Consider the following 25,421-nt stretch of genomic DNA (forward strand, 5'->3'; position numbering starts at 1 on the left):
GGAGCAAGAATCTTATTTCAGTTCCTTCTTGAGAAATCGGGATTGTTTTATTTTGAATCTGGTTGTGGCTGAGTTATAGATATTAGCTGAAAACCACGATAAATTCAGAGGAAGGGACCAGTATGTAAGAACTCCTAATCAGGGTTCACAGAACAGAAAATCCATCATTCCCTGTGTATGATCAGCATATAAGCACTGCTTTTGAAAGGTTAGTAGTTGTTATGGTTTGTCCTCAGAATCTTAATTATGAAAAATAACAAATTTGGCATGGGTAATTGTAGCATTATTAATTTTAATTCATATTTCAAGAGTGCAGGAACACATATCCAGACAGTAGAAAACTTTTTGAACTGAATTACGCTAATTTTTTCTCCAGATTAATTAAATGAGTGCTCTTTAACTCTCTTCGTGATCAGCCATAATCACGCCTTTCATTTCACCTTCAGGCTTATGCTTTCCTAAGCGATGCCACTTTCATTACATTTCTTTTCCTTTTCTTGCATTTAAAATTGTTCCTTTTCATTCATTAACCAACCCTACACGAACATTTGTTGTCCATATGCAATTGTGATAATAGAAGTCTCGCAAACCGAAATAGCTATATGTTTTCCCACTCTGAGGGCTGGGAAAACTTGTCAGTTGAAATATAACAGGCTGCTTTTGCCAAGTTTTCTGGTTGCATCTGAATAGGAGTATCTGTGAAATTAAGCAACATTTTCATACTTGATGGTTTGTCAGTTGTTTAAAAAAAAAAAAAAGGATAGCTGATACAGCAATGTAAATATGAAAACATATTAGCAGTGCCTTCCTCTCTTTTGGCAGAGCTTCAAGAGTAGCTATGAGCATGGCAGGTCCCTGCTCCCTTGACTCGTCCGTCTTCTTGCACGTGTGTTGGTGTCCCACCTTCTACCCACTGGTGCAGCTAACCATGTGGATGGTCAATAAGGGGGAACTATAAAGACAGCTTCTGACATATGACTACTATGTTGTGAGGCTACTCTCCATAATCTTTGAGAAGTCGTGGAGATCGGGAGACATCCCAGAAGACTGGAAGAAGGCTAACGTCACCCCCATCTACAAGAAGGGCTGAAAGGAGGATCCAGGAAATTACAGGCTCATCAGTCTCACTTCAGTCCCTGGGAAAGTTATGGAACGAATCCTCCTGGGGCTACCAAAAGTCAAATGAAGCACGTGATTGGCAAAAACCAGCATGGATTCACCGAGGACAAATTGCAGTAACCTGCTTGGTTGATGTGGGGAGAGCAGTGGACATCGTCTACCTGGGTTTCTCCAAGGCTTTTGACATGGTTCCCCACAGCCTCCTCCTAGAGAAACTGGTGCATTATGGTCCAGAGGAGTGGTCTGTGTGGTGGGTGGGGAACCAGCTCACAGGCCACACCCAGAGGGTGGTGGTCAATAGCTACTTTCCAAACTGGCAACCTGTCGCAAGTGGGGTCCCCCAAGGATGGATACTGGGCCAACACTGTTTATTATCTTTGTAAGTGATCTGGATGATGGGATCAAGTCTACCCTGAAGAGGTTTAATGATGACACCAAACTGAGTGGGGAAGTGGACACTTGGGAAGAGAAAGCCATCCTGCAGGAAGACCTGGAGAGGCTGAAGAGTGGGCTCACAAGAACCTCATGAAGTTCAACAAGGACAAGCCTCAGGTCTTGCACCTGGGGAAACAGAACCCAGGAGTGCAGCATGGGCTGGGATTGACCTGGATGGGGAGCAGCTCCGTGGAAAGGGACGTGGGGGTCCTGGTGGACAACAAGCTCAGTGTGAGTGAAGAGTGTGCTGCTGCAGCAGAGAAAGCCAACAGAACACTGGGTTGCATCTACAAGGGCATCACCAGCAGAGACAAAGAAGTCATTACCCCACTCTGTTCGACGCTGGTCAGGCCACACCTGGGATCCTGTGCTCAGTTTTGGTCCCCGCTGTACAGGAAAGATGTGGAGAGGCTGGAGAGGGTCCAGAGAAGCACCACCAAGATGATCCAAGAACTGGGCAGTTTGTGTGTGAGGAAAGGCTGAGAGAACTGAGTTTGTTCAGCTTTGAGAAAAGAAGGCTCAGGGGAGACCTTATCACCATGTTCCTGTATTTCAAGGGTGCCTACAGAGAAGATGAAGACTCCCTTATTATAAGGAGTCACATGGCAAAGACGAGGAGTAACGGGTACAAGTTACTCCTGGGGAGATTCCAACTGAACACAAGAGGAAAATGTTTCACACTGAGAACAATCAGCCACTGGAATTATCTCCCCAGGGAAGTGGTGGATTCCCCAGCACCGGACGCTTTTAAGATTCGGCTGGACAGGGTGCTGGGCCAGCTTGTCTAGACTAGGCTTTTGCCAAGAAAGGTTGGACCAGATGACCCTTGAGGTCCCTTTCAACCTGGTATTCTAGGGTTCTATGATGATATGCACCCCGTTTCCAAAAAATGTCCTTTTTCCCAACCTGAAGCGTCCTCCTAGATGAAGATTTTAGACCAGGCTGCAGGACACCATCGTCTCAGCTGTGTCTGTTGACCACTATTGGATCGATGGTGCAAAGCCAAGTGTTCTCCTTCTTGTCCATTGCTGCTCTCGCCCAGCTCGTTGCATGTCACTGCCTCCAGTGGGAACCACATGGGACACGTATGGCTGGGTGTGGGCAGTTTTCACCCGATTTCTCCTGATGTCTCACAGCCCCGTGGAGCCAACATCCTTACCTTGCTCCCCTTCAAGCGCTTCCATAAAGGCAGGTCCCTGTGGTGAGCGGCCAGCCAGGGCAGGCAGCTCCTCACAGTGGGAAGACAAACGCACCATACCGACATTTAATATTTATTATTATACCACTTATTTTGCACCCTAATGGGCTCTGTGATCAGCTACCTGAGCATCCTGGGAGACTTCCAAAACCTGGCAGCAGCTGGAGGTATTAATAAACCATAACTCACTTTCCAGATCAATTTCATATCCGGAGAACAGATTTTTAGACATTTTCATGTCTAACATAAGCTAAAGAAGCTTTAACAAATAGCATTTACCTCAGGAGCGTGTGCTGGGCGAAAACCTGCACGCTCGTGTCAAAGTGCAACGCTGGAAGCAGCATCTGTCAAAAAACCGAAAATGACGAGGCCTCACGTTAAAGTAACTCATTTAAAGGGCGGAGGAGGCCCGCAGGAGCCCAAGGGCGGAGGTGGCCTCCCCCGGCTCAGCTCAAAGCACAGCCCCCCCGCCTCCCTCCCTCACGGCGGGGCAGGGCCACGACATGGCGGCGGGGTACCCCTTGTCCCGCCCTCCCTCCCCTCAGCGCTCCTCCCTCTCCCCGCCCGCTCCCTTTTTGGCGCCAAAGCAGCCCAAAGAGGTCGAGCCCACGGCGGGATGAACGGCCACCAGCTCGGCCGCCACCTTAACGGGTAGGCTGGCCGCCCCCGGGCTCGCCTCCCTGCCGCCGAAGGAGCTGGGCTGAGGGGGGCAGAAGCACGGAGGGGCGGCGGGGAGGAGGGGGAGGCCGCATGGTGCCGGTTCCAGGCTCTTCCCGCCCCTCGGTCGGCGGTTCCGGCCCCGGCGTGTGAGGGGGGAGAGCGGCTGGTGGCCTCTGGAGCGAGCCCGGGCCCGGCGGGGGCTCTGAGGTGGGAGGGGGAATCATGGCCGCTGACGGGCTGTGGGGGGGCTCCCCCTCACAGGACTCGGTGAAGGGAAATACTCCTGTACTACTCGGTTGGGCCTCGGTATTTCTACAAAGGGTTTGTATTTACAGGTTTGGTAGGTTATCTCTCAGGAAAAAGTATTAATGTAGGTAATTTTCAATGCACAGTGAGTAAACTTTCAGTTTTCAGTCAGAAAGGTTGATTTCCCCCCCCCCCCCCCCCCTCTCCATCTCTCTCTCAAGACTTTGGCTGCCAGTGGTAACGACCATCTCTCAGTAGCTGTGTGAGGGGAAAGATGGCAAGCCTCGAGTGCAGGAAATGCCACGTTTCCTTGACATAAAAGCGATCTTAAATTATGAGATTTAAAGAAGGAGCTAGTATTGAAAGTCACCAAGAACACACATAGCTGGTTTGGCTTTCGGGGAACAGGGGCGCTGCAGGTGCTTAGATGAAACGGAAGTGTTATTTTTATTTTTCATATGCGCTTTACCTGTCTTCTTACCTTAAATTCTGTGAGTTAGGTGGCAAAATATCGATAGTTGATCTTCGGTAGCATACTTGATAGTGGGGAAAAGAACTACCGCAGTGCAGTTGGAACATAATGCACGTGAAATCAGAGATAAGGAAGCAGAGGAAAAACACAAAAAAGAGGGAGAAGGGAAAGAAGTCTGATACCCACCAGTTGTACTATATTGTGTCATAGTGTTCCTGTGGAAAGATTTGAGGTGATGTGTTGTGTTTTTAGGACTCTCAACTAAATTTTTCATTAAGATAGACCTCTTTTTTTTTTTTTTTTTGGCATCTGAATGAAATTTCTTCCATTTTCAGGCGGTGTTTCAGCTTACTTGAAGACTAGATGGATGAAAAAGAACTGAAAAGGGAGGCACTGTCCTCTTAATTGCAGAATCTTTTTTTCTCTGTTTTCCTTTGAATACTGTTTACACAGGCTTTTATACAGGCTACTAATCGCTCTAGAATTTAAGGATATTTTTTCCCCCTTTCTTCTTGAGCAGTGTCACCTTCATGGCTTTCAGTTCCCATTATTTTTATGCATAAGCTGTTATGAATTATCACAAGGACGACCCTTAATTGCTTATTTTACAGGTAGTATTTCCTAGAGTAGCTTTCATTCATGCCATTCTGGAACTACAAATGAACGTAAGGAAGAGGATCAGCTGCCCCAAATCCATAAACTTAATTTCCCTGTGTGTGCTTGACTGCTAGCCAAGGCCTTGGCTTCTGCTCAATCAGAAATGAAGTGTTTTATACCCATTTCACACTCCTGCGTTCCTGCACACTGAGTTGAGGGAATTATCTCGCCAAACTCGGTGATGTTAAGTAGAAGTAATTGAGTAAGGGTTTTCTTTTTTTAATGTTCTCTTTGATGTAAGCCTTCTGCTCGTTTTTCAGATAGGCTCCTCTCCCTGTGAAGTTGGTACTTTGAGGGACCTCCACTTAAGCACAGCTCTGTATTTACCAGAAAAGTAAATAGTAGCTATTGTTGTGTTTTGAATAAACAGGGTTGCTAGGGAATAATTTAACAAAAGGAGATCTCACAATCGCATAGTTGAGAGAACTATTGTCTTTCTGGAGCCCTTTCCCCAGAATGTTTTATTCGGTGGAGTTTGCATGGTGTGCTTCCTGCCTCTCCAAAGGCATCACTGCAAATGTCACATAGTCGGGAGTGTATTAAACTGATCATTTAAAGTCCAGCGGTGTTTTGGATAGTGTAAATCTGCTTTTGTGAGATGTTCTAAATAATCACTTAAATTAGCTGAAGCACTTTCTTGGCGGTTCAGTTAACCTGCCAAAGCTCAATTTGTCACGGAGAGGTGTGAGGGCATGTCTTCTAATTTCTTTCTGCTGTGAGCTTCTTGTTCTCTGAACACTTTTCTTAGCAGAGTATAGCCCCAACCCTTTGGTTATGATGATTCGAGCCAGTTTGGACATTCAGAATCAGACAGAATCACAGAATGGTTTGGGTTGGAAGGGACCTTAAAGACCATCCAGTTCCAACCCCCCTGCCCTGGGCAGGGACACCTCCCACCAGACCAGGTTGCTCAAAGCCCCATCCAACCTGGCCTTGAACCCCTCCAGGGATGGGGCAGCCACAGCTTCTCTGGGCAACCTGGGCCGCTGTCTCACCACCCTCACAGGAAAGAATTTCTTCCACGTACTTGATTTGTGTGTTTGCTTTGACAAATTGACAGTTCTGGGCAGTATTTACAATGCTGTCAATGTGTGGGAGAGGTGTGCTGGTTGCACCAAGAGTGGATGTTTCTCCTTCCTTATTTTGAGACTATGTCCTTAAAGATGATCCTCATTCATTCCAAGAACAAGCCAAAATTGCTAACTTGTGCCATATATGAACTATTCAAACCCAGCAATTTATCTTTGGTAAATAGCACCCTGTGGGCTTCTAAAGTAGAAATGTTACCGTGTGCTGGCATTGTCTTCACTCAAATAACATACCCTCTTTATGACAAGCTCACTGCAAGCCTCTAATATGTGGGTTTGGTTATAAAAATAATAATTAACAAAATACTTGTCTTCTGATGTTTATTTGTCTTCCGAAAGTGCTGGTGCTAGTGTTGCTAGGAGATGTCTTGCTGCTTGCAGTTACCTATCATGTATTTTTCTGCGTGGCTGTACGTCACTAGAAAGGTATCTCGGACTTAAGTTCTAGTGCTCAGTAAGGGGAGCCCAGGAAGAAAAGTACTGTGCCCTTTTTATTTTGATAGGCCAATTATTGCATTTGAGATGTTGCATTGGTTTGCTTTTCAAGTGTAGTGATAATAGGTGAGAGTTTGGGGAAATTTCTTTCAATTTGTTTTTTTTTCCTTGAAATTTGCAAAGCTTAAATATGAGGCGGGGGAGATTTGTCTGTCTTTCCTGGTTTTGAGCTGAAAAGCACAGAAATTCCCCTGTTGGGTCTTACACTGCCCAAGCAGTCTTTCGACCGTAAGCAGGCAAGAGAAAACGATGCATCACCTTTTTTCCCCTCCTTCTTTCCCCCAAATAAACTCCCCAGTGCAGGGAAAGAAGCAACCTTTTATGCCACTTTTTATGTTATATCGAAGGGGAAAATTCTTAACCCATCTCTCAGTTTTTAGAAGGGTTTCATAGGCCATAATCTCAGGAGAAACTTAGTGAGGGACTATCAGAATGGCCTCAGGTTTTTGCTGGTAAATGTTGTAACGAGAGGCAAACTCCTGGCAATAACTGTACAGGCAGAAACGAACGACTGCACAGAAAGCTCCTAAATAGAAATCTAGTGAGCACTTGTTGTAGGCAGAAGTACAAAATACCTTAGATTAGAGGCTTGCAGTTAGCGCAGTCATCCTAAAAAAAAGATTATGTTGTTTGGGTGAAAAGAATGCCAGTACATGATACACCTGAATCTTAGAAACACACAAAGTGTTATCTATAAAGGATAAATTGCTCCCTCTTTGAATAGCTCAGTGCTCTGAATAGCTCAGCCGTCTTATCTAAAACTGAAATTTGCAACCTCGCTTGGATGCCTTTCCCCTGAAAGGAAATGTTGCATATATAAGTTCCTGGAAAGCATGTTACACTGCTGGTTTTACTGTTAAAGTATTAGTGAATGTGTATTCTTCTTAGCCAGATTCTGATCCTTTTTACTTTAAACTTGTGGACATTAAAAGAATACAATCTCTAATAACTAGCTATGTGTTGTTTGCTGATGGCTGGTTTTTTTTCCATAAATTATAGTTTTGGCAATGAAGCATCCTGCAAAAAGCGAGAGGATTATTTGGAATGGCCTGAATATTTTATGGCAGTAGCTTTTTTGTCAGCACAAAGAAGCAAGGATCCAAGTTCTCAGGTAAGAAGGCAACGTGTAAGAATAACGTAACCTAATCTATATCGCACATCGCCTCAGATGCACATGTAGCACTTTCAGGGATTTCTTATTAAAAGTTATTTCAGTATATAGCTATTTGATTTTTAACATGGTCAGCACCTTTTGTTACAGAAATTCTCTTACTGGGCCTGACCTCATGCGTATAATTCTGTGTGTACATTTGCAGCTTGGAGTTTTGTAAATCTTTTCATCTGGAGGTTAAAAGAACACATGCATTTTCTCTCCTTTTTCTAGTTACTGTTAGAGGAGAATAAAACTACTGGAAGTTTTAGATAGGAATTCTTTAAGACACAGCATTTTAAAAGTTCCTTTTCCTCACCTATAAGAGTATGAAGATTCCCTTTTGTTTGTTCTTGGGTTGACTGGGATTTTCTTCTAGTTTGGTTCCTCCCTCGGGTTCACTTTTCCCCTCTGCTTCACTCTGTCCCCGGTCTTCACTTCTTTCATGTGAATATTGGATTGAGGCAATTGATACATCTCCTGAAACATGCTGTTCTGCAGGGCCCAGACGTCTGTTAGTCTTCCTTTGTGTGAAAAAGTTCAGGAAGCAAATCCCAGTAAAGCTATGGAGTAAAATGCATGTTGAGTTACATGCTGGCTTCTGTACATTATGGCTCTTAGTTCTCTGAAGGTTATTCACTTAGGGCTAAATTTTTGTTACTTCAGAGCTGGTTGATAAATAGGTTGTGTGAATTAAAATCAGTACTATTGCTGTGTCAGTAAGTCTAGAACATGGGCAGAAAATAAAAGAGTGGGAGGCATCAGCATTCTATAAGACGGGTCCCTGTGTAGCCTTGGGTTGAAGTAGTAGAGGCTGGGAGTTAAAAGTTCTGGTATTTTGTTGCACGTTTGTGTAAACAAGCCATGAGGGTTTGCGAGCCTGTGTCTGCCTAGGTCAACACTACTGAATTTCTGTTCCTCTTCCATACCTTTTCTTTTGCTGCTGCAGCTGGAAAAGCTTGTTTGGGGCGCTGAACTGACAGAAAACTTACGTTTAGTAGGGTTAATTCAGTGCTGGTTCTGCTTCCTGAACTTGCTTCACTTCATAGCGGGACAAAGAACAGTCCTGGCAGCTGGGATGGGGGCTGCTTCACCAGAGGGGTAGCAGAGTTGCGTCTGGGGAGATTGAGGTGAGATCTCAGGAAGAAATTGTTTCCTGTGAGGGTGGTGAGACCCTGGCCCAGGTTTCCCAGAGAAGCTGTGGCTGCCCCATCCCTGGAGGGGTTCAAGGCCAGGCTGGATGGGGCTTTGAGCAACCTGGTCCGGTGGGAGGTGTCCCTGCCCATGGCAGGGGGTTGGAACTGGGTGATCTTTAAGGTCCCTTCCAACCCAAACCATTCTATGATTCTATGATGTATTTTACAGCACCACCACTTAGGCCCAATTGTAGCCTGGCTCACTAGATGGTGTGACTTTAATATTAAGCGAAGCTTGTCTCTCTTAAATGCAAACTGTAGGACTGACTTTTCAAGTCTCATCTTTCTTGTTGATGCATCGTTTTGCCTGCTGTTCATATTACATAAATCTCATTTTATTTAGGTCGGTGCCTGCATTGTAAATTCAGAAAACAAGATTGTTGGGATTGGATACAATGGGATGCCTAATGGCTGCAGCGATGATGTACTACCCTGGACAAGAACAGCAGCGCACAGACTAGACACGAAATATCCCTATGGTAAGGCTTCTTGCGGTTGATCAGTCCCGCTTGTGATGTCTGTATATGTGAAAGTTCAGCTGGTAAAATATCGATCAGTTTTTCTTCCACTCACCTGATTTTTGTTAATGTGCCCGTATGTGGTACATCAGGATGAAAATCACAGCTCTGAAAATAAATGAAAACAGTCTTTATGAAGGACTGCCTTCCTGCTGAAATCAGGATTAGCTGTTTTGGATCATGTAGTGAAAACTTGTAAATATAATGCAGCTCATTAGCACACAGTTGCAGTGTATGCAGATGATTGCTGCTTCTGAGTGTTTGTCTCCACAGAAATTACAGAGAGCATGTATATGCAAAACAAATACATTTTGTTTTAAAACACCAGTATTAAAAAAAACTCGAGTGGTTGTGGGAAATTCCAGTGTTCAGGTCTTGATGGCACAGGCAATACATACTGGGAAGGTGCTGGATTTTGTTTGTCTTGAGTATGTGATTGCATTCTGTCACTCCATGCTATTTCTGCCTTATCTGGTGTACCCTGCTAGGGGTGAGGTGACTTTCATTGTTTATTTCAGCCTCTGGTTTGATTCCCATTTACTAAATGGGCAAAAGGAATGAAGAGTGAGGGTGGTTTCATGGTAAATGTGGCCGAATGCTGCTTTGGATCTGTCTGTCTTTGCAGCAGGTGTAGTTTGGCCTTCTGCAAGCCTGCTTTGAAGGATCCTCTGCGAATCTTGGTGCACCTATTATTATCAGGGTGGTAGTTAACTCCTCTGGGCCAGGCGTGGTTTGCAGGAACCAAGGAAGCAACTTGCTGGGTGGCCTCAAGCTTCAGTGCTGTCCTCTGGGCGTGGAAATGGAGTTTGAGAACTGCCTCCGGGCCTGCAATAGCTGATGTTGGGGAGGAACCCTGGTTAGAACTGAAAAGGAAGCCAGGAGCGAATGCGCTCTTAAATTTCCCTTCATCTTTCTGCTTCCACACCAGCTCCTGCTGCACCTCTGTGGGGTGAGACCAATGCAGCAGAAGCCATGGGTGCAGGAAAGAGGGGTATGAAGAGCACCTTCATCCTGTGCTGCATCTCAGCCTGTCCTGGGCCTAGGAACAGCAGGGGAAGAATCATAAAACCGAACAAGAGCCCTGAGAAATTTTCCCCCTGCGTGGGGGGGGCGGGAAATGAGCTTCTGCGAAGAGATCCTCTTTTCCAGCGTACAGTATTTCTCTCGGCCTACTAATTCTAGTTTTTTACTTGGAACTTCTAACAATTGGTCTGATGCAGAAATTAGACTTGCATGAGTTTAGACGTTCCCTCTGTTCACCCAGAGCTCTCTCTGAAAATCGGCATTACATTTCCTGGTTTCCCATAGCACCGCAGTGAAAGATGATATGCTGCAGCTCAGCACATAATTCATCAGTTTCATACTTGAGTTCTTAAAACCCCGGTACTTTGTCCTTGTTCACTTTACCAATTTATTATAAAACCTCTAACGCTAACTCTTAAGCTGGAGACAGTTTCATATTATTTTTCATAAGAGACGTATTCCCGATACTGGGGCCAGCTCCTGCCAAATTTTAAGTCTGCTCTAAAGCACAGAAAAACTGGTTTTATGTATAATGACGGTACCATAGTGGAACAACTTGGTATGACTGCTCTTTATTTATAGGGTGAGGAAACAAGTGTTAGCCCATTGATTAAATATAAAGTACTGAAAACAGAATATTGATTTTGGTTGAATCTTTACGCTGCTGTAAGGTCTCAGTTCTGAACTAAGGTCAGTATGGGTGGTCTCTGGGACCTGAGCATGTTCCAGGCACTCAAATCTAAGCTGACCAATTTGAACTAAAAATGCTGTATGAATTTATGAGGAATCTTTGTACAAGATGACCTGAGAAGAATTCTATTTTTTTTTTTTTAGTTAACTCTGACTCCGAAAGATGTGGAGCAAAGTAAAAATCTCTAATGCATGATGTTTAAAAAATGCACTAACCAATCTAACAGCTTGGAGAAATGAGTTCATTTCTAGGAGTTGGTCTAACTCCTAACTAACCCTTTCCCCCAAGAAACACAGTCTTCACCTCATTAAAAAAAAATCACAACTTTGTAACATAAAGTGTCTGTTGTGATGAGTAAACGACCTATTTTGTAATTCACAGATCATTTAAACTCTAGCAGTTTCTTATTAATCTTGATAGCACAGTTGACAGACCAGACAAGTATATATACAAAAAAAAAGGTCTTCTGCTTTAAAAAATTCTGGTAGATGCAGACATACATAGAATTGCTGCTAAAATCTCATTAAACTGTCATGTTTTCCTTTCCGCTTTTGCTAATCATCACAGCACTTGTGTAAATTGAACTTTTTAGCCTTGCTTTTCCTGACGAGCTTGTTCAGAGATGGTACAATCTTGCCGCGTGCTCTGGTAGCTTATGGGAATGCTGGCAGCACCATTACTAGAGCTGCACTCTGGCTTATTAGGTAAAGCTGATGGTGACTTGGAAGATGGACCTGGGGTTGTTGGTCACAGCCGGCTGAGTATGAGCCCGCTGTGTGCCCAGGTGGCCAAGAAGGCCAACAGCATCCTGGCCTGTACTAGGAATGGTGTGGCCAGCAGGACTGGGGCAGTGATGGTCCCCCTGTACTGGACACTGGTGAGGCCCCACCTCGAGTGCTGTGTCCAGTTTTGGGCACCTCACTCAAACAAAAACATTGAGGGGCTGGAGCGGGTCCAGAGAAGGGTAACAAGGCTGGTGAGGTGTCTGGAGCACAAGTCTTAGTGAGGAGCGGCTGAAGAAGCTCAGGTTGTTCAGCCTGGAGGAAAGGAGGCTGAGGGAAGACCTTCTCGCTCTCTACAACTCCCGGAAAGGAGGGTGTAGCCGGGGGGGGTTGGTCTCTTCTCCCAAGGAACAGGCGATGGGGCAAGAGGAGATGGCCTCAAGTTGCGCCAGGAGAGGTTTAGGATGGATATTAGGAGAAATTTCTTCACTGCAAGGGTTGTCAAGCATTGGAACAGGCTGCCTAGTGAAGTGATGGAGTCACCAGCCCTGGAAGTATTTAAAAGACGGGTAGATGTGGTGCTTAGCAATACGGTTTAGTGATGTTTTTTGTCAGAGTTAGGTTGAAGGTTGGAGTAGATGGTCTGAAAGGTCCCTTCTAACCTAGGTAATTATATGATTCTATGTCTTTTAGACATAGGATCTGCAGCTGCAGTGCTATGGAAAAGGGCCAGGGGCAGATCTGAATGCTGACCGCCTGGTTTTGTGTACTGTTGTAGGTCAGGCATAAACATTAGCTCTCTTCCCATCTGCTTTGGACCGCTCTGACGAGCTTTCTCCAGAACAAAGCTTGAGTGTTGCTCTATGAATGGCTTGCTCAAAGGCTGCTCCGGAGGGCAGGGAGGAATAAAGGCTGGAAGAAAACCGTCATCCTGTATAGGCCTGTAATGCCAAAGCCTGCTGAGATGGTCTGCTTAACCCTCCTGCCTCCCTCCGGCCATACTGGGGGGTATGCAACACGTACTCTGCTTCACGCGGTGAAAACACCACTCTGGTGGGCTGCAAGAAAGTCATCTCGCTTCTTTATGCACTTTGAACCAAGACATACAAAATAAGCACGTGGAGCCGTGGGACTGGTGGAGCCTTGAGGAATCCCAGGGCCAAGTGCTCTGTAATTCTGATGGAGCCCCCAGTAAGGTGAAGAGGAGCCAGTCGGGGCCAGTTGGCCTCAGGGCCGAGGTTTGGTCCCTGGCCCTGTCTCTGTTTTCCAGCACAGACGTAGCAGGGGATTGGACCCCGAGGTTATCATCTCTGCAGAAGCTCGTTAGTTCATCCCATAATAAATTTATTGAGCTCCAGCAGAACAGATGGATGCATTGACCCCACAGCTCTGATCAGATTCACTCTTTCATGGCTAGAAAACTTCCAATTTCCACCCTAAATTTATCTGTGGTTTGTTTATCCATTCTTGTGCATGCCAGCATTGTTCTTTTGGCTTTTATTCACTGCAATTAACCCTTCCTCCTTTCCCCGCTTCTCCTGTGCACTTACTGATGACAATAACCCTTTGAACTTTTGTTGTGAGGCTAAACAAGTCCTGTCGCTCTTAAATTTTACTGTACCTTGAAATTCAGCAGCGTCTCAATTATCCTGAGTCTGCTGCAATATACGGTATGTATCTGACCTGCACCTTCCAGTCTGGGTTCTGCTCAGCTCAGCATTAGGGAAAGAGTTGTGATTGATTAGAATAAAATTGTATTTACCTGTATCTAAGTGTGACCTGAGCGGTCACTGGAAGAAAGCATCAAAATGTGGTAGGTGGTGCTCGCTTTACCTTAGAGGATGCAAATGTTTGCAAGGCATTTGGATATTATTGGATATTATTGATACTGTGCCTTCCTTATGAGAATCTTGAAGCAGATTAAAACTTTATCCTTCTAGTTACAGCACATATTTGAACAGGTTGGGAGCGTAGCCTCGTTATGTCAGAAAGCGGTGGGCATTTTGCAGAATGCCATTTTTTCACGGCACAAAATTGGGCTTTTCTTGTTATGTCGGAACTAACTTTTTCCAGGCTGCCAGTCAGCGACAGGAGCAGGGACATCTCTGCTCACCAGGCCGGTTTTGAACACCTCCTTTACTAAGATGTTATTAAAACGCTCTTCCTGAAGCATTGTGTTCAGTACTGTGTGCAGAAGCTTCTTAATAATTAGACAAAATTCTGGCTTTCAGAGTCAAAAGTGAGCACCCTCTGTTTCTGTTAGATGAATTCAAGGATTTGATGATGCTCAGTTTCCTCTCGCCGATCATTTAAAATACTGTATTTCTCTCCTATTAACGCAAATCTTCCCACTGATGCTAGTCGCTGTGCTCCTGTTATGCCCTCTGTCTCCGCTGTAATCTAAGAACATCCATTTGACAACCAGTCTCTAATTAAGAGAGTTTTAAATTAAAATGACTGGCAAATTTAGAAACCTCTGAGCAATAGAGAAAATATTGAGTAAATATGCTTACAAATATTTATACAGGTTCAGATACGATAAAATATGTGCTGTGGCAAAAAGTACGCTCTAATTGAACAGTACCTGCTGTGTAAAATGAAACAAACTGTTATCAACATTTCCTCCTGTTAGGATTATGAGCTTTTCCTCTTTTTTTTTTTTTTTTTTTTAGAGAGATGAGCACTTGGAGATATTCAGGCAAATGTTGCTTTTGTAGAAGCTGTTATTTTGACAGAACAAAACTTGATAAGGCACTCTGAAGAAGTGTGATGCTCTCTCTCCAATTGTTGGTGCAGAGCCGAGGCTTCAGCTGGAAGGGGGGATCTACGGGAGACAGTTACCACCTACAGCCACTCACTCTCTTGTCCTGCAGGGATTTCTGTCCAATTCTGATGTCACACATCAAATATCTAGAAAGTTTGAAGGGTTGGAAACACCAAGAATAATTTTTCTCATTCTGCTTGCCCACTAAGAAACGCCTCTGTGTTCTGCTGGGAGTAGAACCAACTTGGAACAGGATGTCCCCAGTGGCTATCACTCCAGACCCCATTCCTTTCAATAATATTTCAGTCCCTTCCGTGATCCTTGCGATGTCCAGCATCAGGGCTCCAGCGAGTAAAGGATAACTGAAAGGTGGAGCTTGGGCAAAGATGGGGTGGACAAGGAATGAATATGAAAAGGTGAAGATTCTACCCAAAAGGCTTGAGAAGAAGTGGGCCAGGTGCCAGAACTCCCTGTACCCATTTCTGTGCCAGGTTTATGTTGAAAAATGCTGTGCTAGTGCCATAGATCTGTGTTGGGAACCTGAAATATTTGTCAAGTTGGTTAACATGGCAGTATAAAACCTTAGGTTAATAAATAATGGTCTAGTGGGAGGTGTCCCTGCCCATGGCAGGGGGGTTGGAACCCAACGATCTTTAAGGTCCCTTCCAACTCTAACCATTCTATGATTCTATAAGTCAAAACTTGCTGCATGACAATCTACATGCATTGAAATACATTCTTTTCAAAGGTAACACCGTATTTAGTGCATAATTTCTCAGAATTCCTAGTCTGGCTCAGTTCGTAATTAATCACATGGAAAGGTCGCTCCCCCCAGCCCCTTCTTTGATTGCTTCTTTAAAAGGTGACGTGTCATGGTGGTCCCTACCCCAAGCTCTTCATCAAGCTTGTGAGCTCTTAAAAAATATTAAGAACTGCTTTGACTAGTCCTGTGGTTCTTGTAAAATCTCTACTCGGAACACTTCTAGTAGATGGGAAGGGTACTTCTCACTCTGTAACCTGCAAAGAGCGTGTTCGAGTTTAGTGGTTAACCCTGAAGAATGACCATTAATGGGGTAAATAGGAGTCTCTTATTTAGCGGTTGGCTCGGGGATGAGTTCTACCTTATGAATGCCACACAAAGCAGTATGCAATGAGGAAAGATAGAAACTCTAGCAATTAATGCTGCCAGTAATGAAGCAGTCATTCCTCTGCTTCATTCCCCCCCCGCCCCCTTCTCATGACTGTTCTAGCAGACGGTGGGGATGTCAGAGCACACACAAACTTCTCGTTGCATGGTTATTTCTTCAGCTAATGAAGCCTTTCGAGAATACTTTTCAAGCCACTTTTCCAGAATGGAAGCCAGCGTTGCAGACTTAATCTTATGTTGGCTGTACGTGAAAATTTTTTTTTTTTTTAAAAGCTGAAGCACTGGGGGCTGCCATAGGGTATTGTAAAAATTATTAGTTTTACTAGTCTATTTAAACTTACAGTTTTCAGAGTTCTGAATGCTGTGCACCTGTGAAAGGATATTTTAAGTTGGATTCTTATTGTCTGAGAGAGAACAGTATGTATTAGGGGGAGCTCTTAATAGGTTAGAAAACTTCATGACACCCCAAATGTGATACTCTAGGCGTTATCAAGAGGGATTTTGGACTCCTGGATTTGTTTTCTGTGTCTCACTAATGCTCTGTACAAAGCTGGGCAGGTCTATAAGAAAAATCTGGGGATAACAGACTATTTGTCTATAAATCAGTAACAGTCAATGCCTGCCTGCCAGAAGGAGGGGAATATGAGGAAGAAGGAATGAAGAGTGATGGGACAGAGCTTAAAAATATTTGATGCCTGTACCTTCTTAAGGACCATCTAGTAGAATATTCCTTATAGGGGCCAGTAGTAGATGTCTAGGGAAATGTATAAAGCAAAGACATGTACAATGATAGTTCCCCAGAATATTCTTCCAAGTTCCAACAACTGAGGCCAAATGGGTTTGTATTTAATAGCCCAGTAGACTAAAAAAAAAAAACAAAAAAATCAAATATTGGAAGGAAAAAGATGACTTCTGGAATCAATGCAAACTTTTGAGTCCTGTACTCCTTTCTGCAGTAAGAAATACTTGGTTGGGCTACAGTGTGCATGAAAACCCCTGCCTCCTTTTGTTTTTGAAACGGGATCCTGCTGGGTTTGTTGGACACCCCACTGCTTTTTTTGTCTTGGAATGATTAGTCTCTGTCTCTTCTTTCCACACTGGAGAGTCGTAATTGTTCTTAACTTCAGATTGTGTTAAGATGATCAGGAGGCAAAATTTCTCTTCTCCCTCACTCCAGCTGATTATCTTCCAGAAGTTATTTTTGGCCTGGAATTGTTTTCGCTTGGGAAGAGGTTTGTTGTTGAAAGTTTGTAGAAGTCTGATGAAAGAGCCCCTTTTTCTCATCAGCGCAGGAAGGAAACTTGTTGCAGTACTAATAATGAAACTTGTCTGGTTTTATGGCTGAAGATTTCTGAGTTTTAAGTGAAGGAAAAATATTTACTGAAGGGATTAGATTTATTTTTTTTTTTTAGTTCTGTGGGCCTTTGAAAACATTCCCTCACCCTTCCTTCTGGAGGCCTTCCATATTTTAGACTGCTGCCTAGAACATAAGTATATTGTTCAAAGAAGCTTAAAAGTGATATTTCTGTCCTGTTGACATAACCTAGTTCCAGTTGCGGAAATAATGACACTCTTTTCCACTCAATCCTCTGTAACCCCAGAAAAATAATTCTCTGCCTGTTTATTGTGAAGGCTATGTTAAGATTAGTGCAACTCAGTAATATACTTGGAGTTAAATGTATTTTCTGGATTTTCTAAATGTGTAGGTTCATGTAATTGTGTATCTTGTACACTTAATGGCATATGGTTAAAACAGAGTGTGACCCAATTAGGGTTGCAATAGAAACAATAATAATAGTAATAGAAACCTTAATGTGATGGTGCCTGGGGTGGGTTTTTTTGTTGTTTTGGTGGGGTTTTTTTGTTAATTTCCTGGTTTTTTTTATGTTAGTTTCTGGCTTTAGTGATTATGAGAAGGTATGTGGATGGCATGGCCATGGCGACGCTGGGGGCTGCTTGCAGAAGTTGACACTGAGCTTTCTTTAGCACGTGTTTGGTCCTTTGTGACTTGTCTGCATGGGAAAGTTCATGTCCTGTAAGTCAGGCTGTAAATTTGTACCACATTAGCTGTTACCTAGAAAATTCCACGTAGACGTTTAGCACATATGGAAAACATTTCCATTCCGCAAGGATTCCTGCCTGTGGAAGGTCCTGCACTCAATTATGCTTTGTGTGGTGAGATCATTCACGCAGAGGTCAGTGTGTGGTAGCAGGTATACTCTGAATTGTGCTAGGAAACTTTGCCTGGTTTAATTTTCTCATGTACGCAAGGGAGAGGAAAACTACTTTTTTTTTTTTCTTTTTTTTAAAATCTTATTTAATCTGTTCTTCAGAACAAGCAGTGGAAAAATGTCGCCTGCACACACAGGTCTCTAAATGAGCTTGAACCCACACCACACTTCAGCCCCTGTTTATGACTGAAGTCAGGGCAGCAGGCAGGTTCTTCATCAGTTGGTGTATAAATTATGCGACTTGCTCTCATCCCTAGGAGTAAACAGGAAGTTCTCGCAGAGATACTGATGTTTTTTTCAGCGGTTCCTGGTGGACAACAGAAGCTGCCGCCTTCTCACCTGTGTTTCGATAATCCGCCGATGTGTAGAGCATAAAAACTTCAACCCTCAGGTGCGATCTGTCCATAAGGAGCTACTGGGTTCTGGTGGAATAAGGCAGGGCGGTCTGCTTCTCCCTGGCCTAGCTCAAATACCTGGAGAGAAACAGAGGACTTTGCTTTCCTGCTTGGGAAGTCTGGCACCTTTTAATGAGCAGTAAGCTCACTTTAATATTAAAGCTGGGACTTTTTTTTTACGGTTGAGTGTGTCTTGTGTGTTCTTGGGGTGAGAGAATCGCGCAGCAGCGCTGTGCCGTTCCGGGACCCACAGGATGGAGCTGCCAGGTTTTATGTCGTGATTCTCCTGCCTTTAAGAGCGCACAGCGTGCTCTTATAACTGTAGGACTGTTCCTATCTGTGTATGTAAACACATAAATGAGCTGTTTTATACTGGCAATTGGATACTCCAGAGAGTTGTGAAGCTGTGAGATATTGCTTCACTTAGGGTGGTTGCAACTACTTGGCCCACAGCCTACGGCTTTGTTGCCTGCAATAGGTGTTAGCAAATGGCAATGCTAATGCGTTTAATGATATCATTACTAATCGGCAGCCTGGTCACAACAATTGACCTTCATTGATCTTGGTATTTCTACTTCTATTTTTTCCTCCCTGCCCTTTCTGACAAGCTGTGCAAGCGATTTGCCTTTGAAAGGATGTAAGCAGTTATATTGTAACACTTTAATTTTAGTTCGGCTGATGTATTTTAATGAACGGTATTTATGAATTGGTTCTTCTCTTTTTTTCCATTTTCTTTTTCTTTTTTTTTTTTTTTTTTTTTAAATCAGTGTGCCATGCTGAGTTGAATGCCATCATGAACAAGAACTCGGCCGACGTGAAAGGCTGCAGCATATATGTTGCCTTATTTCCATGTAATGAATGTGCAAAGCTCATCATCCAGGCAGGTAAGGAGTAGTGCCAGCTTGATTTGTTAGGGTTGCAGTTCTGCCTGCTCCTTGGTATCTTACAACGGATGTATTTGATGTTAAATTGCTGCTGTTAGATCTAAATTAATTGCACTGTCAACTTCATAAGATGCTACTTGTGGGGGTTTTTTTCTTGCATCTGAATGGTGCCAAATTTTTCCAGTGCTAATTGCATCTTCTGTGATTCTAAGCGTGCTTCTAATTTAGGTTTGTAACTTCTTAGACCAGGAGCTGCCAAAGAACAACACAGGCTTTGCATATAATTACTGTCAGTTTTACTGTGCTCTGACACACTGAATAGAGTAGGGCAGAAAGAAATAAACTTCTGCATGACAAAAGGTCTGTTGGGAGTATGTACATGAAATTTTAATTTGAATGTGATGCATGGTAGATATTTGAAGATTTTAAAATATCTTTGCTCATAAATGTCATAAGACTTCTATGATCCTACTTTAATTATGTCTTTCATTACAATTGTTATAAATCTGTGCCACTGCAGCAAGCGTGCTGGCCTAAATGTGTCGCCTTTTTTCAGATTAGGCAGTATCTGCAGTAGGCTTCAGTTCCGTAAAAATCTCCGCTTAAGGTAGCGTATATTTTGCTCATTGAGTGAAATCTTGCAAGCCTGGCACGGATTGCTCTTCTGGGGAGTTTCTTTCACCTCTAATGAGCACAGGAATCTAGGAAGGAAGTAGCAAACGTAGTGCTGCTTTATTTTGGTCAGTGAGGTTTGAAATGGAAGGAGGTGGAGGGGGAAAGATGATGGCATTTGGTATTTGTGCTACATTTCTCTTATTTATTTAATCAAAATCAATGGTCTTCAAGGTAGCTTGGCTGCGTGTCCTCGATGCAGTCACTCATCCTTTTCCTCACGTGCTTGGGCCAGCACTAAATGGCAATGTATTGATATTCATGTCTGGTAAACCCAGTAGGATGTCCATAGGCTCTGAAATGCTTGGGAATTCTCCTGGGTCAGCCTTTAGGCTTCTCCTCTGCCTCAGTGATTTAGGCACAGATCATTCCATTTTGACAGCGTTTATAAGGATTTGAACCTGGGATTGGGAGTTAGTTATAAAACAGAGAACAAAAGAAAAAAAAAAGCCTCCTTTTATAGCTGTGCGTTTGGAAGGGGAATAGGATTTGTGGTTTAAGTTCTTTGGAGGGAATTTATCTATTAAAGAGATAGAAAAATAAGTTTTCAATTACTTTTGCAAAAATGCTTAATTTGTAGTCTTGTCCGTCTTGGGGTTTTTGCCCCCAAGTTTTTGGTTCTTGTTTTCTGAGTTAAACTTAGGTGAAAGGGGGAATTTTCCAGCATTTTTGAAAGAACCATCTTCTAAACCAGCACTACTTTACATAGCCTTATTCTCAAGTACAACCTATAGTATTTTGGGAAGTAGAGTTGTACCAAGGAGTTCCAGAACATGTGGATGAATGCTGCCTTTTCTGATTTTGGGCACCAGACATTCCCCCCTTTTTTTTTTTTTTTTTTTTTAGTGTAATTCTAACATTTTTTTCTGTATGACTTTTTTAGGCATAAAGGAAGTTATTTTTATGTCTGACAAGTATCATGACACTACAGAAATGACAGCTGCACGGCGGATGTTTGATTTAGCAGGTGTTATATACAGGTAAGAGAACTTTGGATTAACTTCATTTTTATTTTGGAAAGGAAGAAAATGGTGTGTGAAAGAGACCGACTCTAGGGCAAAAGTTCTTCTTTGCATTGTGCAGTGTTTTACTCTTTGGTAGTGTTTGTAGATGGCATGCTCTGGATGCCCGTGAAAGATACTGGATTGGCAGACTGTTGCACCGTTCTTTTGGCCTTGTGTGTGGTTAAATTTCAATTCCATAACCTTTGTATGAGAAAATGGTCCATCTGGAATACTCCTGTCATTCCTGGACTGCAAATGAAATTGTGAATGGGGTGGTTGTTGGTTACACTGTACTGGGGGAGAGCAGGAAGTTAAACTGGGTGATCTCCTGAAGTCCCTTAAAACTCAAGTGTCCAGTTCAGTTTTTGTTGTGGATTGCCTGATCCTTATTGAAACGTTAGTATCTTTTTGTTGCAGTCAATTTGGGAAGGCGTCAAACTGGCCACCCATAATTAATTCTGGGTGCCTGTAGCTGTCCAGTCTTCTTTGGTCAGCTTTTCATGTGAGAAAAGGATAAAACTCTGAATATTTGCCTTAAAGTAATGAGAATCTGAAAAATGTTTGAAGAGTGGGGTTTTTAAAGACACTGACAGAGATACCTAAAGACAATCTGTTCAACAGCGAGTTTGATAGCAACAACATGCTGGGGGTGAGGCTAATTATGCAGTCAGGGAGGCTTTTGCAACTCTAAAAAGTTTTACAATATTAATACAAAGACTTCGAAAAATTTGCAAACATAACAATTCTGACAGATGAAATTTTAGGATGAAAGGTACCTACTGGGCTAAGAAACATCGGTGAAAAAACACAGCAGTACTTGAAATTCAGTTTTAGTCCTTCAGTGTATTTCCTTTCTACTAAGACCATTTGACAAAGAGGCATAAATCATTCTCTTGCAAGTCAAATCTCGTAACTTCTCCAAGGGTGAGAAGTCTTTCCTGCATTTTGGATTGTTATTCTGGACCAAGTATCCAGAGTTTCTGTGGTCAGCAGCAGGGGCCTTTCCGTGTTGACTGTTATTCATTCTTGTATTGATTGTTAAGGATGTAGGTGGTACTTAATGAATCTCTTGAACTGAACTGCAGAGCTTAATTAGGCACTAAATCCACACTATTTGCATGATCCTTTGTTTACTGGTAGACTGGAAAATATATGCTGGGTCCCCAAATACCTTCCTTGCTAATTGCTGTAGCAGATGCTCTAATGATAATAAAAGGAAACATTTTGTGGCGGTATTAATTTTACAGTTCTAAAGTTACAATTTTTAAATGATTCTCTCTTAACTAGTTTGGGTTTTCCCCCAGTATGATGCATAATGTGATCTATTCCCCTAGCACAAAAAAAAATACTTTAATATACTGAGGCAAAGTTTGAAAGTGTTCTTTGGAAATTTGGCAGGAAAAAAGTGATCAAAATATTCATCAAAATATATTCCAAATATCTTTTGTATATACATAGGTATACATGTATGTGTATATATAATACATATGCAGTATATTAAAATATTTTTATGGATACATATATGTGTACCCATAAATATTTGAAAATATAATTGAAAATATATTTGAAATATAAATATATATGAAGAAAAATCTCAGCCCTGGTATCATGATGCCACCACCTGCAGCGAAGTTGTTAAAAGTCCTTTGACTCCTGGGTAATTTATGAACTCCAATAGCTGAAGAATGTACAGGCGAACGCACTCCATGTGTCTTTTTTGTCTTAGTCTTTCTTGTCCAGGTTTCTCTCAGTGTGGTGCACTATAATTGGCTCCCATAGAGATGAAAACTATGTGAATCCAAGGAGGGTGTTTTTTTTTTTTCCCCTTATTCCTTCAAAAATTTAGCTGGAGCTAAAGCAAGCAAAATGTTTTAACTACTCGCTAACTAATATCGGTATTTTTCTTTATTTTAGGGAATTCAAGCCAAAGTGTAACAAGATCGTCATCGACTTTGATTCAATTAACAGCAGACCAAGTCAAAAGCTTCTGTGAATTAAGTCTCATTAAGTCTCTAGAAGAGTGTGATTATCCTTTTCTAAAAAGCTGCTAATGCCTTTCATCTTCAAGTTACTTGCAACTTTTTAATGGCTTCTGTAGCTAAAGTAGACTTCTTAAGAAATCCAAGGCATAAAATGTACCCCCTCACTTCATCTTGTCATGTGGAATCTAAATCTACTTAAAATTTTTTAATACCTTTATCGAAACTGCTTAAAAAGTCTAGAGACATGTAGATGAGACAATGTAATGTATGTAAAGAAAACTGTTGTGATTCATGCTGTATTCCTCACCACCTGCTCTGATGGGCTGTCAGCGCTGATTTCACTCGGCTGAATGGGAGCGCTTACTGGAACCAGCAGTACGTTGGAATATGCTAATATATGCTGATCTCTCTATTGGATATGTGGATCTAAATAGCTCATCCTCATAAAGGACAAAAAAATGTTATCCGTGCAAATACTAATCTTCCAACTACCACAACACTAATATTTAAAAGATTATATAATTTTAAGAATGTGCGACATTCCACATGCGTTATCCAACAAATGAAATGCTGATTTTTCTTTTAATTGCTATTTAACGCTGTTGTACCTGGGATGGGAAGAGAGAAATTTGTTCTGAGACCAGTCCCTGCTGGACTGAGCTTTACAGGTGATTCCAGCTCCTTGTTTTCCCCAAAGCTCTAGAATTGGAAGGGGCTGAGGGAGTAAATAATTTGGCTCTTTACCTTTCAAGACTCTTACTTGGAGTTGGTTTTCATGTGTAGAAGGAAATTATTCTATTGGTCTGAACTGTTCCTAGACAATCCAACACAGCTCAGTCTTCAAATCAACTTCTACGGTAACTCAGTCATTTTTTTGTCCTTTGAGAGAAATTGGAGATTGTCAACCCATATCCGTATCTGTGCCAAAAGAGGCAATTACGGTGTTAGCTTGTTTCCCAGTGCTGGCGTAGTACCTTCATTTTCATAAATGTTGCCTAAAATAATATCCTTTTTAATTTTATCTTGAGATCTGGGAATAGATTTGAGTTCCTTTTTCTCTAATTTGATTTTTTTTAAATTAAATATGCCTAATGGCTTTGTTTAGATAACATTGGTGGTTGGTTTTTTTGTTTTGTTGTTTTTTTTTTTTTAAACATGGTTATACTTCAGTGAGCTTTTATTTTCTCTATAAAAGCTTTGTTTCATATTTTGGGACATTATGTAATTTGGCTTCATACCAGTATTATTAAAGTCTTATTAAAATCCACTACGTTGAAGTAGACTCATAATTATAATATTAAGCCATGTGCTTGGCTCCAGAGTGCTGCTGTTTTTGCAATCATATGCAAAGCATATTTTGTGCATTTGTGATATTACATAAAGTGTAATGCTCATGGACCATTTGGCTACTAAAGGGAGCTTTGTAATGTATTATAAGATGTGTCCATTTATAAAGTAATTTCTGACTTTCTCTTTTTTTTTTTTTTTTTCCCCACAACTGTTTTTCCACCTCAAAATTGGTCTGTGGCTCACTGCCAGGAGAAGAAATTTGCACATATGTGGAGGGGGAGGTGAAACCTGAAAAATTACTTTAATAAAATGTCACTAAAACAGCTTATGCACATCTTTTTCTCTGGCCTGAATTAATAAGTAGAAGCATTTTGAGTTATACTGATCTGACAATGGGACAGAGGGGAGAGGAGCAGCAGAATTTTTGGGTTTGGCAGCAAAATTGCTGTTTTCTTCGTAGATAATTGCTGATCTAAGTTCAGACTTAAAAGATATATCCATTGTGATTCTGGTTACTTCAAGTATTTTTCTGTCAGGTCTGGGATAATGGAAGCATATAATGTGCATAAAAACTCAGGAGTTCTTTGAATCAATGTCCAGGTGTTTTTAGGAATGTAACTATTTTTTATCATGACTCTTTTTTTTTTTTTTCCCCCCCCTAGGACTTTCCTGTTTGTGTAACAAAAGAGTAAGACTGGAGATTATGAGAGCCTTTTAGATTTCTTCCGATCAATTTTTGATCCGATAGAGCCACATACACAAGCTTTCAGAGCAATTGTCAGTTGACTCAGGCTGGTAAGTGGGCTCTCTGAGTTCCAGGGCACCCTCATGGAGAGGGGAAGAAGCACACACACAGCTTGAGACAGTGCGTGCTCAGTTTGGGGTTAATGTTTTAGAGCAAATCTTAACCTTACTTTGTGTCCGTGCCTAGAAATCTGTATGCTGCTGGCTGTTTTTTTTCTTTTAATAGTTCAGGAATTGCTTTGGCTTGCAAATAAAGAATAATTACTAGAGGAAACAAAGAAGACAGGTAAATATAATGAACAGCGTTTCTGCTCCTGTAGCTCAAGTTCAAGACAAACAGAACCATTTGGGCTTGAAGGAACTCTCGAGGGCATTTAGCTTCACCCCTCACTGAAAGCACTGTTGACTTACAAGTTAGATCCAGTTGCTCAGGCCTTGTCCGGGTGAGTATCTCCAAGAACGGGGATTCTGCAGCCTTTCTGGTGATCCATTCCCATATTTGACCCTCACTGTGTCTTTCTCTTTTTCCTTCAGTCAGAATTTCCACTGCTGCAGTTTGTGTCTGTTGCCTCTCATCCTTTTGGTGTACGTGTCTGAAAAGGGTCTGTCTCCTCTGTTACCACCCATTAATTAGGTAG

General features: G+C 42.3%; 1 protein-coding gene across 3 annotated transcripts; it reads left to right on the forward strand.

The window, feature by feature from the left end:
* Positions 1-3,245: 3,245 nt before the first annotated feature.
* Positions 3,246-24,370, forward strand: DCTD (dCMP deaminase). Of its 3 annotated transcripts, none has more exons than XM_074154722.1 (6): positions 3,246-3,403; positions 7,370-7,481; positions 9,060-9,195; positions 18,975-19,091; positions 20,647-20,743; positions 22,682-24,370. In XM_074154722.1, the coding sequence occupies exons 1-6, from the start codon at positions 3,369-3,371 to the stop codon at positions 22,758-22,760; spliced, it is 576 nt and encodes a 191-aa protein (XP_074010823.1). In that variant the 5' UTR covers positions 3,246-3,368; the 3' UTR covers positions 22,761-24,370. The 3 variants fall into 3 exon arrangements, with proteins under 3 accessions (XP_074010823.1, XP_074010824.1, XP_074010825.1); XM_074154723.1 differs by having other exon boundaries at positions 3,355-3,619; XM_074154724.1 differs by lacking the exon at positions 3,246-3,403 and having other exon boundaries at positions 7,214-7,481.
* The last annotated feature ends 1,051 nt before the right edge of the window (positions 24,371-25,421 follow it).

The sequence above is a fragment of the Numenius arquata genome, chromosome 10, assembly GCF_964106895.1.
Source record: "Numenius arquata chromosome 10, bNumArq3.hap1.1, whole genome shotgun sequence".
Taxonomy (NCBI): Eukaryota; Metazoa; Chordata; class Aves; order Charadriiformes; family Scolopacidae; genus Numenius; species Numenius arquata.